General features: G+C 52.4%; 6 protein-coding genes across 6 annotated transcripts; 2 read left to right on the top strand and 4 right to left on the bottom strand.

The window, feature by feature from the left end:
* Window positions 1-29: 29 nt before the first annotated feature.
* VTN49DRAFT_6674 (uncharacterized protein) lies at window positions 30-4,199 on the top strand (the record flags this gene model as incomplete). The annotated part of the gene is made up of 2 exons (XM_069414858.1): window positions 30-3,821; window positions 3,879-4,199. 2 exons carry the CDS (start codon window positions 30-32, stop codon window positions 4,197-4,199), a joined length of 4,113 nt encoding a protein of 1,370 aa, XP_069265330.1.
* A 315-nt stretch (window positions 4,200-4,514) lies between these two features.
* Window positions 4,515-7,225, bottom strand: VTN49DRAFT_6673 (uncharacterized protein; the record flags this gene model as incomplete). Its single annotated transcript, XM_069414857.1, has 3 exons — window positions 4,515-4,956; window positions 5,030-6,042; window positions 6,095-7,225. 3 exons carry the CDS (start codon window positions 7,223-7,225, stop codon window positions 4,515-4,517), a joined length of 2,586 nt encoding a protein of 861 aa, XP_069265329.1.
* Window positions 7,226-8,278: 1,053 nt separating this feature from the next.
* VTN49DRAFT_6672 (uncharacterized protein) lies at window positions 8,279-10,423 on the bottom strand (the record flags this gene model as incomplete). Its single annotated transcript, XM_069414856.1, has 8 exons — window positions 8,279-8,846; window positions 8,903-8,932; window positions 9,000-9,457; window positions 9,511-9,666; window positions 9,718-9,922; window positions 9,985-10,096; window positions 10,186-10,311; window positions 10,381-10,423. The coding sequence occupies 8 exons, from the start codon at window positions 10,421-10,423 to the stop codon at window positions 8,279-8,281; spliced, it is 1,698 nt and encodes a 565-aa protein (XP_069265328.1).
* Window positions 10,424-11,434: 1,011 nt separating this feature from the next.
* On the top strand, window positions 11,435-11,913 carry VTN49DRAFT_6671 (uncharacterized protein; the record flags this gene model as incomplete). Its single annotated transcript, XM_069414855.1, has 3 exons — window positions 11,435-11,527; window positions 11,598-11,715; window positions 11,822-11,913. The coding sequence occupies 3 exons, from the start codon at window positions 11,435-11,437 to the stop codon at window positions 11,911-11,913; spliced, it is 303 nt and encodes a 100-aa protein (XP_069265327.1).
* A 382-nt stretch (window positions 11,914-12,295) lies between these two features.
* On the bottom strand, window positions 12,296-12,533 carry VTN49DRAFT_6670 (mitochondrial 54S ribosomal protein bL33m; the record flags this gene model as incomplete). The annotated part of the gene is made up of 2 exons (XM_069414854.1): window positions 12,296-12,465; window positions 12,521-12,533. 2 exons carry the CDS (start codon window positions 12,531-12,533, stop codon window positions 12,296-12,298), a joined length of 183 nt encoding a protein of 60 aa, XP_069265326.1.
* An 862-nt stretch (window positions 12,534-13,395) lies between these two features.
* VTN49DRAFT_6669 (uncharacterized protein) lies at window positions 13,396-13,611 on the bottom strand (the record flags this gene model as incomplete). The annotated part of the gene is made up of 1 exon (XM_069414852.1): window positions 13,396-13,611. The coding sequence occupies one exon, from the start codon at window positions 13,609-13,611 to the stop codon at window positions 13,396-13,398; it is 216 nt and encodes a 71-aa protein (XP_069265325.1).
* Window positions 13,612-14,774: the final 1,163 nt, after the last annotated feature.

The following is a 14,774-nucleotide window of genomic DNA, read 5'->3' as shown; positions in this document are numbered from 1 at the left end:
TGACAGTAACTTTCTCGCCCAGCGGCAACATGCCGAGCGCAGATGATTCCAGCAGCCAAGCATCCATCATCGGTGCCAGTCACGACATGTCGATGCCGCAAAACCAGTTCCCTCGCTGGAGCTCAGCAACACCAGACCGGGTCTTCCCAATCCGGTCTGTAATCTCTGTCAGCCCCCGCAGCGATGGGCCGTCCTCCCCTGGATATACAACCCAAAATCCGTTTTATGAACAAAACCTCGATAACATGCAAGAGTCGTCTGAAACGTCGCAGACAGGGGGTGCTTCGGCCGAGCTGTTTGATGATCTGTCGGCGCAAGCACACGATGTTGCCTTTGAGGAACACATCCCCAGCTCACCTGTTGCTAGATCCGGGCCGAAGCACCTACGCCATCTAGCTCTCGAGACCGTATCGGGACATCATTCTAGCGACGAAACATCTTTCACCTCCAGCACGGACGGTGGCGTGTCGTTGAGCAGGCAAGAACCTCGCCGGAGCATCACCAGGGATTGGGAAGACGAGGGCCTGTTAACGTCACGCTTTCAACATGTCGAAACCGAAGATGGCCATGTTGTGGTCACAGGCAACAGCGAACCCTATCAGTCCTGCGAAGACGAGCCAATTCACATTCCTGGGGCGATTCAAAGCTTTGGAGTTCTGTTTGCCCTGCGACAAGAATCGGATGGGAAATTAGTGGTCCGAGTTGTCAGCGAGAACTCCGAAGAATTGATCGGTTATACGCCGAAACAGCTGTTTGAATTGAACAGCTTTACCGACATCCTCAGTGACGAACAACAGGAGAACCTCTTGGACCACATCGATTTCGTCCGCGATGACGATTGCGATCCGCGGACTCATGGTCCAGAAGTTTTCATTTTGACAATCGCCGACCCTGCGGGGGAAGCGAGGAAATTCTGGTGTGCCATTCACGTTCCCGAGAACCAAAAGGACTTGATCGTGTGTGAACTGGAACTGGAAGATGACCATATCCATCCACTGAACGTGTCTGGCCAAACCACACCAAAGGAACCCTCTGACACGCTCGGCCAGCATCCCACACCAGAGGAGTTTGCCTCCAGCACAGTCAATGTCAACAGACCGATTAGAGTTCTGCGCAGTGCTCGTCGTCGCAGGGGGGAAGCGACAGCCATGAAAGTGTTCAACATTCTGTCACAGATCGAGGAACAGCTCACCAAGGCTCCCACCTTAGACGTTCTTCTAAACACTGGGATTGGGCTAGTGAAAGAGCTCACCGGCTTTCACCGGGTTATGATATACCAGTTCGACAGCAGCTGGAATGGTGTCGTCGTGGCCGAATTGCTGGATCCAAAGGCGTCCAAAGATCTGTACAAGGGGCTCCATTTCCCCGCGTCGGATATCCCAAGACAGGCTCGAGAGCTGTACAAGATCAACAAAGTGCGCTTACTTTATGATCGCGAAATGAAGACTGCTCGGCTGGTTTGTCGGACGATGAAAGACCTCGAAACTCCGCTGGACATGACGCATGCCTACTTGAGAGCCATCTCTCCGATCCATCTGCAGTACCTGGCCAATATGGATGTCCGTGCCTCAATGTCGATCAGCATCAACGTCTTCAACGAGCTGTGGGGTCTGATAACCTGTCATTCCTACGGGAGCCAGGGCATGAGGGTGCCGTTCCCCATCCGAAAAATATGCCGCTTGCTCGGGGATACGATGGCCCGCAATATCGAAAGATTATCCTACACGACACGACTGCAAGCTCGAAAGTTGATCAATACCGTTCCCACCGGGACCAATCCTTCGGGTTACATCATTGCATCGTCGGAGGACTTGCTCAAGCTGTTTGGTGCCGATTACGGCGCGCTGTCAATACGCGATGAGACCAAGATCCTGGGCCGACTATCGCACTCGGACGAAGTTCTGGCGTTGATAGAATACCTGAAACTGCGTCAACTCAGCACCGTTGTTGCTTCCCACGATGTGGGCCATGACTTCCCCGACTTACAATATCCACCTGGCTTCAAACACGTGTGCGGCCTACTATACGTTCCCCTCTCTGCAAAGGGGAGCGACTTCATCGTCTTCTTTCGACGTGGCCAATTGACGGAAATCAAGTGGGCCGGCAATCCATACGAGAAAGAGTCTGGAATCGGCACTCTCCGACCGCGCAGGAGTTTCCAGACGTGGCGCGAAACTGTTCGCACGCAATCGCGGGCATGGTCCGAGACCGACGTCGAAACTGCAGCGGTTCTTTGCCTTGTCTACGGAAAGTTCATCGAGGTCTGGAGGCAGAAAGAGGCAGCTCTACAAAACACGCAATTGACCAAGCTGCTCTTGGCCAACTCGGCTCATGAAGTCCGAACTCCTCTCAATGCGATCGTCAACTACTTGGAAATTGCATTGGAAGGTTCTCTAGACTCCGAGACTCGGGATAACCTTGCCAGATCATACTCTGCGTCCAAGTCGTTGATTTACGTGATCAATGATCTTTTAGATCTGACAAATACGGAGAAGGGCAAGAGACTGATGAAAGATGAAGTGTTTGATCTGCCAATGACTCTGAAGGAAGCAGCGGATATGTTTGACGGAGAGGTGAAGCGAAAGGAAATCCAGTACTATGTGAGGACGCATCCAGGAATTCCGCGTTTGGTCCTCGGCGACCAACGTCGTGTTCGCCAGGTCATCATGAACATCATCTCCAACGCGGTTCAACATACAACGGCAGGAGCCGTTCATGTTGACATGCGGCGAGCGCCGGGACAGCCAGAGCAGTCGAACTCCGTTGACATTGAGATCGCTGTTGAAGATACTGGGACAGGCATGTCTCGTGAGACCATGGATGCATTGTTTCGGGATTTGGAGCAAGTCTCGACGGAGGACGAAAACTACTATTACGAACATGACGGTGAAGTTGTCGGTCAGCAAAAACGTGTGCTCGGCCTTGGTTTAGCACTGGTGGCTCGAATCGTCCGGAACATGCAAGGGCAGTTGAGTGTCAAGTCGGAGCAAGGAAAAGGCAGTCGCTTCAAGATGACACTGCGATTTCCTCTACCAGATCAAAGGCAACTGAGTTCGGGCCTGCTTGAAACGATTCCCTCCGGCGTCGCAAATATACCTGAAAGCAGTCCAGAGGTGTTTCTTGTTGACCGCAACATGTCTCGACTAGACATTCCAAGTCCAACAAGTGCGGAAATTGACGCGAGAAGAAAGAGACGAGATAGCTCACAGAGTAATCGAAGCCAGGCGGATCGATTCATCAACGCTATCCGGCAGCCGGCCATGTCCGTAAGAGATGAGTCTCCGAGCGGCCGCGCAAGAACCGGCAGTCCTTTGAACTCACTTACCGAGCCACTGGCGAAAGCAGCGTCACACCCAGAAGGAGTCCAAAAAATTCCCGCAGGCTCGAGCATCGTGGCGCAAAGGAATATTCGCAACAGTGACGATTTGCAACATGTCAAGCCTCTGGGATCACCACGGGTTCCAGGTCAACAGACTGTCACCGATTCCGGTGTGCCTCTAAGTGGTCTCCGAATCCCTCCACTGGACATTGGGCGGCCGCAATCACCAACCGATCGCCAAAAACCCGATGCTGCAGCGAAAACCACGGATAAACAGCAAACGGGCTCGAAGTCGTCCGGCCATGGGGAATCATCGAAGCCTGAGCCCGACTCGTCTCTTCATGTTCTCGTGGCCGAAGACGATCCGATCAACAGCAAGATTGTCCAAAAACGCCTCGAGCGCTCCGGCCACAAGGTACAGCTTACGGTGAACGGAAAAGAATGCATCCAGGCATATCGTGCCAACCCACAACTTTACGACGTGGTTTTAATGGACCTTCAGGTAAAGCTCACTCACCCACGCAAACAGTATTGTAACATAAGCTAACTTTCATTTCAGATGCCAATTGTCGACGGCATGATGGCAACCAAACACATCCGCGAATTCGAAGCAGGCTCCGACACGCCATCATCCGAAAAGGCGAAGAGCTACGGTCGGATACCCATCTTCGCCGTCTCCGCGTCCCTTATCGAGAAAGACGCACAGATGTACATCGACGCTGGTTTTGACGGGTACCTCATGAAACCGATTGATTTTCAAAGGGTCAATCTCCTGCTGCGAGGGCTTGACCGGGAAGAAGCACGCAAGGAAGTCACGTACCAACCGGGGGCGAACTGGGAGTTAGGAGGTTGGTTGCCGCGGGACGGCATCCGGGCATGATTTTTTCCTTTTTTTTTTTTTTCTTCATTGCTGCACTTGACACGATTCTTTTCTGAACGTAATTTTTTTACGAACGTATATAATTAGATACGTATTCTTATGATGGGCGAACTTAACAACACGATCAGTCATGAATAATACCTATACATCAGATGCGCTCAGGGAAATCTGTACAATGCATAACTCATCAGACATAACATCGGATCTAACACCCTCGTCTATACAGTAGAAAGCCCTCACACCTCAACATGAAGGACCCAACAACCAAACAGGCTGTACAAAGAAAAAAGTAAATCGGCTACTGTACAACACCCCCTAGTAATACTCTGGCAAATCCCCAAGATCTGGAATCTCATCGCCGCACCTAAAGTCCGGCTCGTAGGCCTTTGCAGGTAAAAACCCGCCCTCCCAGGCCTGGCGGTAGCTCCACTGCGGCGCCGACTCCGTCTGCCACGTCCAGTAGAACCAGCCATACGCCGCTTCAAAGGCAGACATTTGGGCTTCCGCATAGGTTTTGAGGAGGAGTTTGTACTCGTCCGAGTACGACGACGCGGGGGCGTTGGCCGGCGTGCAGCTGCAGGGGGTTTCGTTGTCCTTTCTCTTTTCTTCCTCCGTCTTGCCCATTTCGGTTGGACAGCGCGGGTCGCGCGGGTCGGTGTAGTCGCCATACCAGCGGGTGCCGCGGCCGACGTTGTTCAGGTAGCGGGCGCAGTCGGTGTCGGCCTGGGACCATTCGCCGCATATTGTTGGGCCCCAACTATGACAGGAGAAAAATCAGTATTGTTCAATTCTCTGTTATTAGTACGGGGGAAAGGGGGGGGATGTTATACCCATTGGTCTTGCTATTGACTTTTTTCAGCATCGGCAACCACTGTTTACAGGCCAAGTCAATTTTGCCGCGATGGGTGAGGGCGATGAGGTCCATGTTGAAGATGGTGTATTGGTGGGTGTCGAGGAGCATGCCGTCCGGGCCGTCCTTAAGAATATGCTGCCACTTGTCAAGGTTCAAGAAGCCGTCATGGAACGCAATCAATGCGTCAACGCCGTTCTTGCGAACCAGCTCGGCTGCCTTCTTCGTCCAGTCCAGGACCGGTCTGATTGGCAGGTTTAACATGCGCGGCTCGTTGGCCAGGCCGTAGATGGTGATGATATTCTTGTACCGCGGCTGCGCAAAGAATTTGGATAGGCGGTCGTGGATGTCGAGCGAGCGCTCCCCATTGAGGTCGCCATCCGTCCCGTTCAGCCAGTTCGCTTGGCCCTGTCGACCGCTGTGGTTCCAGCCATTCTGACTGCCGGGCAGACCGTGCAGATCAAGCTTCACGCGCAGCCCGTACTTGCGGCAGTACTCGATCGCTCGGAGCAGGTACCGCCAGCCGATTCGTGGTACATATGGGTCGCCGTCATAGGTGGTGACGAGCCAGTATGAAAACGGGATTCGAACATGGTCCAACCCCGCCTCTGCCATCAGTTTGAAGTCCTCCTCGGTGATAAAGGTCGCATAGTGCTTTTCTAGCACAGCCGCAGCGGACGAGCCCAGTTTCTTGCACAAGGTGTACTCATCAATAATGCCTTCAGAAAGTGGATATTTCGAGAAGAAGGACGGGGTGATGAACGGCTCAATACTTAGCCAGCCGCCTATATTAACACCGCGGATCGGCTGCTTGCCGTAGGGAAACTTCTTGTTCAACGGCGGCACATGCTCGTTTGGCCGCGCAGAGTCGTCCCACTCCGAAAAGAGACCCATGACGGGCAGGCCGCCGACTGTCTCATCGGTGTAGGTTAGATTGAAATCCCGCGTGTCGTACCATGTGAACGGGTCAAGCTCGGTTCCCTTTGCTTCTTTCTATACAGATATTAGTGTGATCGACCCACCCATCGCAACAGATATCACTTACGGGAATACTGTCGGGATCAATCTCCGACAGGCTTGCAGTGAGATCGCTATCCGAAGAGCTGGAAACGTCGTCGCCAGAGTCGCCGCCATTCTGCTTGGAGACAACAACCCCAACAGGAATGGCAATGATAAGCACCAGCGCCAATATTCCAATGCCTATCAAAAGTTTCTTGTGCTTCTTCCAAAACGGAACACCTGCATCCTCGCTGTCTGGATCGCCCTCATCTTTTCCTGCTCCAGAGCCGCCGCCTCCGCGGAGCCAGAGTCGAAACCTCGAACCGCGGCCTTCTTCCAACACGGCCCCCGACACTAGGCGTTTCTTCTGGGATTTCCGCGCGTGATAGTCATCATAATCATCATAGTCTTCCCGCTTTTCATACACAGATTCTCGACGTCTTCGGCGCTTTTTCTCGACTTTCAGATCCTCAACCGGGATCTCTCGATCTCGACGACGATATGCCTCTTCATATTGCTCCACAAATTCCTCACGCTGCTGCGACTCGTAATAATCATTCAGTCTAGCCAGAGCATCGGCGCTGAGTAACTGCGAAGCACTATTGGCGGAATCCTGGCTGGTATGTTTCTCTGCAACCCGCTCCCGTTCCCGACGGCGTTGTCTGCGTGACTCGCGGTTCCTCCTCCATTCATCGTCACTTTCCCTGTGTCGATGTCGACGTTCTCTCACGGCCGCCTCGCGCGTGGGACTCCCCTCGACTCCTCGGCTGTGTCGGCGACGACCTTCTCGATCCGCTCTCTTCTTCGGCGAAGTTGCAGGTGACTCCTTTGCTTTCGTCGCACGTTCCCTCCACAGATCATCCCCATATCTTGGCCGTGATTCCTCCGGCGTTCTTCTCGATCGATGTCGTCTCGTCGGTGTGTCTTCATATTCCTCTTGCTCCGCAACATCGTCGGCGTCAACACGGTCGTATGCATGAGTCCGGTAGCCGCGCGACTGCCCACGAGATGAGCGATGTCTGTAATGTCGTTCCTCCTCCTCGTCATCATAGTCGCCATATTCATTCCCATACTCCCGACCATCGTAATAATATTCTGGTTCCTCGTAGCGCCGTCGATGAGAAGAGCCTCGTTCTCGGTCGCGACGACGCTCGCGACTGCGGGAGTGCTCGGGCATGTGTCTCGAAAGAGTTCAGTGAGGAAGCAGAAAGAGTTGTCATCGAATTATCTCCATCGCTGCCCTAAATAGAGGCAGATGTTCGGCCCAAACTTTGCGACAATTGTTTTTGTTGATGTGACCTCGGTGGTACCTGAATGGAACGTTTGTCGAACCCCGAAGATCTATGATGTTTCTGATAGCCAATCAGTGTCGGCAATAGGTACCTGAATGGATTCTTATGCGGCGGACATGTTGATTTTGTATCAATGAATTCCATTCAATGTGGCTGCTCAGCGCTTTGGGTAAGTCTTGGGGCTCGGTTGCTGCGACAACTGGCGCCGCCAGTTCGGGATGGTTCTTAGTGCACACCCCATACCAAGGATAACTGCCGTACTTGCATACGAGTAGGTACCTCCCTTAATTAAGCATAACCTAACACGAATGGATGTATGCAGTACCAATTGGCAGACTAAACTGTTCTTGGGGATTTCTTGGATATTCGCCGTACCTTGATACGACACCTGTGGGAGCACCGCAATCGTAAGTACATAAGTAGGCAGGTAGGTAACCTTGCAACGGAAGAAATAAACAAGAGAAAGGCTAGACAACGATATATTGAACCCGATGTACCATTGATGTATTTAGAAGAGTATTATTCAGCCGTCATTATTTTACAATGTATAGCATGAACAACCGCACCTCCCATCACAATTGGGTATGCAACAAACCACCCTCATTAACACTGCAAGCAAAGGTTTATCATTATGGGTAAAGGATTAACGTCGTAGGTGTCTCGGTTCGCAACTCCAAATGGAGGATCGAAAGTCAGTTTAAGGGTGCCGCGCCTCGAAGGGACGGAGGACAAAGTGATGTAAATTCCGGCAGCGCACCATGCAGCACCCAGTGGCATCCGGAACAGCGGCCACAAGCCGACGCCGTCGTCTCACAGCCACGGAGTTCCATTCCGCGGCTCATGCGTTCTGCCGCGCCGCAGCGAGTGTGGTCTCGGCCATCAAGAGCGGAGGTCGGCAATGAACGCACACAAAACATCTCCGCAAGGAGTTTATGCCTTCAACTGATGATTTGGCGTGCTCCTTCTTTGCCCAGCACACCGGGTTCAGTCGGCTTAGGACTGCGCTCGCGGCCCTTCTTGCGACTGAGGAAAGCAAACATCCCACTGCTCGGGGGTTTGGCTCCCTTCTTGATCAGGTTCTCGTATCCTTCTGCGGGCAAAGTCGAACTTTTATCCGCCAGTTCACTCCAGCTACCGGTCTCGTCTAGAACCATCTGCACCCCACCGCCTTTACTCATCTTGCGCGAGGAGGATTTCTTCTGAGTGTAGACCGCGGGTTGAGGACTACTGAAGGACCCAATAGGCGGCGGAGGAGGCGCGACAGAGGGAGCAAGTGGCGACTGTCCCGATGATGTTTTCGGACGCGCTGGAATGTTGTTCTCTTTCGCAGCCTCTTTCACTTCTGTAACCGGCGGAGGAGAACTTCGTCTTTGGGTTTCGTGGGAGGTAGTGTCGCGTTGGGTGGCTGCTTGTTGATACATGGATTCGCTCGCGGAGCGAGTCTGGGAATCTTGATTCGGATTGGCTGAATCGGGCTTAGCAGCAGGGAGCTTTTCCTCAGCTTTCCTGATCTCGGTCAGCTGGATTCTGGGATTGCGTTCGAGCTCGGAGAGTTTTCTTACCCCATCTCTTCCAACGCTGCAGCGGCATTGCTGGAATAACCCGTTAGTCTAATGGGATCACGCCTGCTTTCCATTTCACCCTTGCTGGTGAACGCACCGATTTTTGTAGTTGACCATCGTGTAATCAAACGGTTCAAACATAGTCTCGATCATCCGATGTAGCTCGTCTTCCCGAATTTCCTTCTCCGTAGCGTCTTCTCGCAATTCAGCCCGCGGCTTCTGCCTCCGAGCTCTCGCCTCCAGCGGCGCTTCCTCGAGCAGCAACTCCTCCAGATCGTAGGTGGCGTCGAAATTGGTCTTCTCGCTCGATGGCGTAAAGACCGGATCGATCTCCTTCCTTTCCAGGGCGTCAAAGTCGATGTCCGCAAAGAACGGATGTTGCGTGAACGTCTCGAATCCAGCAGCTCCGATCCGCTTAGACCGGTCCTTCTCCATCAAGGCGGCCATTGCACGCAGACATGGCACCGACACAGCGGGGTTCGTGACGTAGTATTTCGGTTGAGCACGCCGAACCGCTTCACTGAGGGCTTCCTGGTTCCGGCCTTCGAACGGTCGCTGAAGGTAGCTTAGCAAAGTTGGCGGGCGTCGACATACACGGGGAGCTTTACCTTGTTGTAGATACACTCGTAGAACGTAACACCCAGGGACCACCAGTCGACCTCCGAGTAATATCCGACGCCTTCGAAAACCTCGGGGGCCAGGTATGCCAGCGTACCCGATTTGCTAGTCAACGGCTTGCCTGGTTTGAAATCGGATGCGACATTCTATGGCCACGATTAGTCAGATCGGACACCATGGTGCGTCGGTGAACGTACAAAATCGGCCAAATGAACGTGACCTTGCGAGTCGAGCAGGACGTTGTCGGGCTTGAGGTCACGGTGGACGATCCCCTGGGAATGGATGTACCGCAAGGCACAACCCAGCTCCGCGATCCAGAAGCGCACGGCTTCCTCGGTGAAGCATTTCCGGGAGATGTGGAATCGCAGATCACCACCATTCATTAAATCTACGACAAGATAACTAGACAGATTACCGGTCAAACCCGGAGCCGGGGGAGACGAGGATGGGCGATGGCAACTCACATGTACTCGACATCCTGGAAACTGTACCGCAAGTTACAGAGAAACGGATGGTTTAAATGCTCTAGCATGCGACGTTCGCGGATGATGTTGCGGACGCTCTCGGATCGAATCACTACAGAGACGAGAAAACTCTGTCAGTGGCCGCGTCGCATGATGGCAGTGACAGAATGGGCGAATCGGACACGGTTCCAGATAGCATACCCTCATCTTTACGGATGTATTTCAGAGCGAACGTGAGACCAGAATCTTTCCTTTCGACGATTCGCACTTTGCCAAAGGCACCCTTGCCCACCACGCGCAACAATCGGAATTGGTTGAGATTTACCGCTGCGGTCGTCGGTCAGTCGGGATCCTGCGTCGACGGACTGGGATGGGGATTCTTTGCGGGAGGCTCACGTTCATCGGCGGAAGCCACTTGTTTTCCATGAGCATTCCCCATGGTGTGTGAACGTCAGAGCAAGGCGTTGCTGCAGCGGATGAAGAGATCGCGTGCACACCCCCGGCATCCGTCACGATCGGAGAGATCAGCGAGACCGGGCGCCAGCGCAGGTGAATGCCAGCATAGGCCAGGGAGGAACCGAAGACTGTTTCGGACGCGACGGTTCGGACGCGACAAACGATAAGAACCGTGGCCGGGTTTGGGGGCCTTGGGGGTTCTGATCGAGGGAGGAACCCGTCTCGTTTTTAGTACTGCAGGAGCAGTCTCCGACACGAGGATGGAGAAATTGGTTCTGCCCTTAGGTGTCGTTTAGGTTAGCTAGCTCACACGCCAACACCGGCACCGTGCGAGGCTTGTGGCTGCGAAATGCTCAGGTGCAATTTGGCCAGCAGAACAAACGAGCAAAAATGCGAGGGTGATGGAATTTTCGTCGAACGAGCTCCAAAATCAGGGGTTGTGGCCCGAGGTTGGAGTTCCAGTCACGAATTCACCGAGAGTCTTACGTTCTTACAGTCTTGCCTTGTCTCCTCTATGCCTCTTTTTTTCACTTAGAATTTCTTCTCGGGCTCCGTCCAGTAGAGCTTCCGATCTATTACAGCATGGTCGTTGTCTGCCTAGTCTCTTCTGTCTTTCTCGCAGCTTTTCTGACGATTCTTCGACAAGGGGGCTCCCTCAGATCGCTGCAAGGTGTTTCTCTCGGCTCATCAAATGAACGGGCGTCTGCATCATGCATGGCCCGAAAAAACCAAAAATCCTGATCCGCAGAGACCACTTTACGTTCCCTCGTTTCGTTTGTCGAGCCATACCTATTCGCTTCTTTCCAGCTCGCAACTTCTGCTAGTCAAACCACATGGCAGCCATGGATCCAGGGGGTCTTGGCAGCCGGTCCTACCAAGTAGGTTCCCTGATTGTCCTGTTGTGGACGAATCTGCGTGGAAGCTGCGCAAATCAGAGCCCGCAGTGAGCCTCCACTGCGTACGTTATCGGGTCACTTCGGCCCTTTTGGAAAGGATGCGGAACGGAAACAGCAAGTCACAAGACGTTATGGCAGTGGCCTGGTGTTTCAAGCATCTCAATCCAGTAATGATCGGAGTGTCAGTCTCGGTACGTGGCTTCGAGCAAACTTTAGCAACACGATTGGTCGCAACCGGCGAGTTCTGAGCCATCAATCCAGAGCCCAATCAGGGCTTTTCCGTTGGCCCAGGAGATCTTCCGTCACATGCGGCTCTGGACTTGCCCCGACAGGCGGCGGGAGCAACTCCCGGCCAAGGACGAAGGACCTCAGGTACATAGTAGGTGCTTCCTGGACATGCCAACAGCACGAAGCTTGGACCACGATCCATCGACGATCTACTAGTCGGGAACTACAGTACTCACTTGATGTAAAATACGTGTCAGGCGCTCCTCGAACAATGGAATTGCGAATGTTGCTTTCAGGTGGCCCAATTCATGCCAAGCGGAAACAGGCTTCTCCGAATGATGGTTCCTAGACGCTGTGGGCTCGTGGAGAGATGGAGGTAACTACCAGGCCATATACAGATCCTCATAGGTTGCAGAATTCTTGATCGACGAGGGCTCATTTGTGCCCCTGAGACGGATCCGGTTGCGCGCCAACGTCAATTCTCACCTGCAGCGCTCGGCTGCCGCAACCCGAGGCGAAAAAATAAAATGCAAGCAACTACGAGAACAATAACTCAGAAAAGCCAATGAACTGGAGCACCACAAATGCAATGCACCCAGTTTCTAATACCTTAATCATGAAGGTGGGATGCTCGCTCGCTAATATACAAGTCGGAGGAGAGGCGCAAAAATCCCCAATGCCCATCAAACATGACACCGTACTCCGTAACCGTATCGTACAGCCCCAAACACTCATTTCGGCTTCCCGCCCTTCGTGGCCTCGAGGAAGAGCACCTTCTTGCGCACAATAGGGTCGTATTTCAGCATACTCAGCGGCCGGTGTGTTCGTGGCCGGACCATGGTTCGATAGAAACCCGTCATGGCCATCGAGATGAGTCGAACGGATATTGTTCGCGACTTTGCTGTCGAGTTCTCAGCATCATCATCAAGGGACGTCAAGAGGTAGAAGTAGCATACCCTTCTTTGCCATTGTGAATTGGGGAGTTCAAGAACACCACCGCTTGTGAAGCAAAATTTGCAGTGCAGCGGCGACGTCAAAAATGCTGTCACGCAATTCAATCCCGAGTCGTCCAATTATAAATGCCGAAAAAGTCCACACGGCAGCCTAGCTGTTCACAATTCTTTTGACTTTCCTTCCAGCGCAGCAGCGAAGAGCCCTTCGATTGAAAGCGAAAACGCTCGCGACGGAGCGGTAGAATCTATCACGTGACTGTTTTCGGAGCCTATCGGCCCGAATACTAACTAGCATCTTGGCAGCCTGTGCAATTCAAGTGACGTCATGCCGATTTGTGCCTTCCATGAGTAGTTCGGTGATGGAAGTCATGTAAGCATTAGTATTTCGCATAGTATCTAGGGATCATTAAGGTCACCGTTCCCTCAACCAAACTCAAATTTTGACCTGTCGCATCTACGTTTCTAACCTAATTCCTCTCTACGATTGTAGGGCAGCCAGTCTTCCAGCTAACTCCTGCATCAGGGTACTTTGGCCGTCTCGGCTCAGGTACCTTAACCATGGACACGCATCAAATTTGATGATCCTCTCGCGCAGCTTGCGGCAGAAGTTCCGCAGCGGCCATTTGCCACCAGCAGTGGCCTCCAAAATTCATCAGATTTCGTCGGAAGGCACTTCTACAGGACAAGACTCGGGATCAATATCTCGTCTTCGTGTCCGTCCCTCCGGAACAGGCGGTCAAACTGAGTGATGAGTGATCATCATCACGAAAATACTATCAATTCTCATTCAATCCAGCAACGGGGACGTTAATCGTGATAGTCGTGCCTGATTCCGCACATGAAGTGGCGACTAGAAGATTCGATCTTTTAATTTCAAATCAACAGGATGTTGTGAACGTCCGCCGCGACGCGATCGCGATCGGCTCAGGTACAATCACGATTGGGAACTGGACAAGGGACGCCGATTGCTGCTGGGCCTCTCTCTCCACACTCTCCACGGATCCAAGGCTCAGTGTGGTTGTCGAAGTGGGATTATCAGTCAGAACAACACCTTGCCCATGTCGCTCGCGGTTGGCTCGAGCATCATTCTTCATCTGTAACACTTGTGATCATGATCAGTATCGCACGCGAGACCCCCAAAATCACTGTCAACCGATGAGAGCTCGTTTCCTGCGAATCTGGCACCACAATGGCGTCATGTCCTTCGGCGCGTCGTACTGTGTCCATCAAATTGTCTCAAGCAAACAATACTACATCCATTACTCGTGAAGACGTCGCACAAGATACAACTGCGGCTGCACTACAATTGGATCTAGCTTTTTACAAGGTTGTTGGTCGCCCTGCCCTCGGGCCACTGGAAAGGGACCTGATCGTCAGTGAAGAAGAGCTGAAAATGTTTGCTGAGATTTGTGTGGATGGCCCAGGGCCTGTTTTAGATTATTGCGGCCATCACAATCATGACAGACTTACCTCCTTCCAGTCGTCAGGATGCAGTTGCAGGGATGCCGCTGTTCTACTCACGGTAATGACAGAATGCAAGTGCTCGCAAGTCGTCCGTGAAGACCCAGATGTCCGTTCTGATCGCTGCCTCGGCGGCCCCGGACTATCCAGGCCATGGCTGCAACACTCGGAGAAGGCCTCGAGTTGCCTTAAAACGCACATGTTGGAACTTCGGTACCCATCAGTTATTAGAATGGAATGACCCATCCATGATTAATGAATAAAAGGGAATTTTGAGACCATCATCGACTATTCCGGGCTTGGTAGAAAAGCAAACTTCATCCACAGGTCCTGATTACGATATTATTCAGGAAATCTCCATGATTTGAACAAAGTGCAAGGATCATGGACCACGAAAAGGCAATAATTGAGGTCACTACTTGCATGAGGTAGCGCATTTATTTCTAGGGTTATTTTCCGAACTCAGCTTCCACATCCGCTTTGTGACGTTCCCAGATGGTACGGCGACTATCATCAGAAAACAACTTGATGCGATTTATAGCGTGCCGAGAGGTCTGGTATTTGTCCGGGAATATTGGTTATGCGTATCTGGTAGTCATGGCCATTGAAATCTAGTGCCTACCCGCTCACTCTCGCGCAGCTACAGAATTTTTGCCCTGAACTGAAAGATGCATCTCAGTAGTAGGCTTACCCGAGACAGAACTACACTGCTACGCCACAATACTGGATTTGAAAATGATTTGATGGCTTGCTTGCTTTCGTTTAATTTTTTTTTTTTTTTTTTTTTTTTTTTTTT

This window comes from Thermomyces lanuginosus (assembly GCF_041956635.1).
Source record: "Thermomyces lanuginosus strain ATCC 200065 unplaced genomic scaffold VTN49scaffold_41, whole genome shotgun sequence".
Lineage (NCBI taxonomy): Eukaryota > Fungi > Ascomycota > Eurotiomycetes > Eurotiales > Trichocomaceae > Thermomyces > Thermomyces lanuginosus.
Note: the sequence above shows the minus strand (reverse complement) of the source record. Positions and strands in the feature narration are given on the sequence as shown.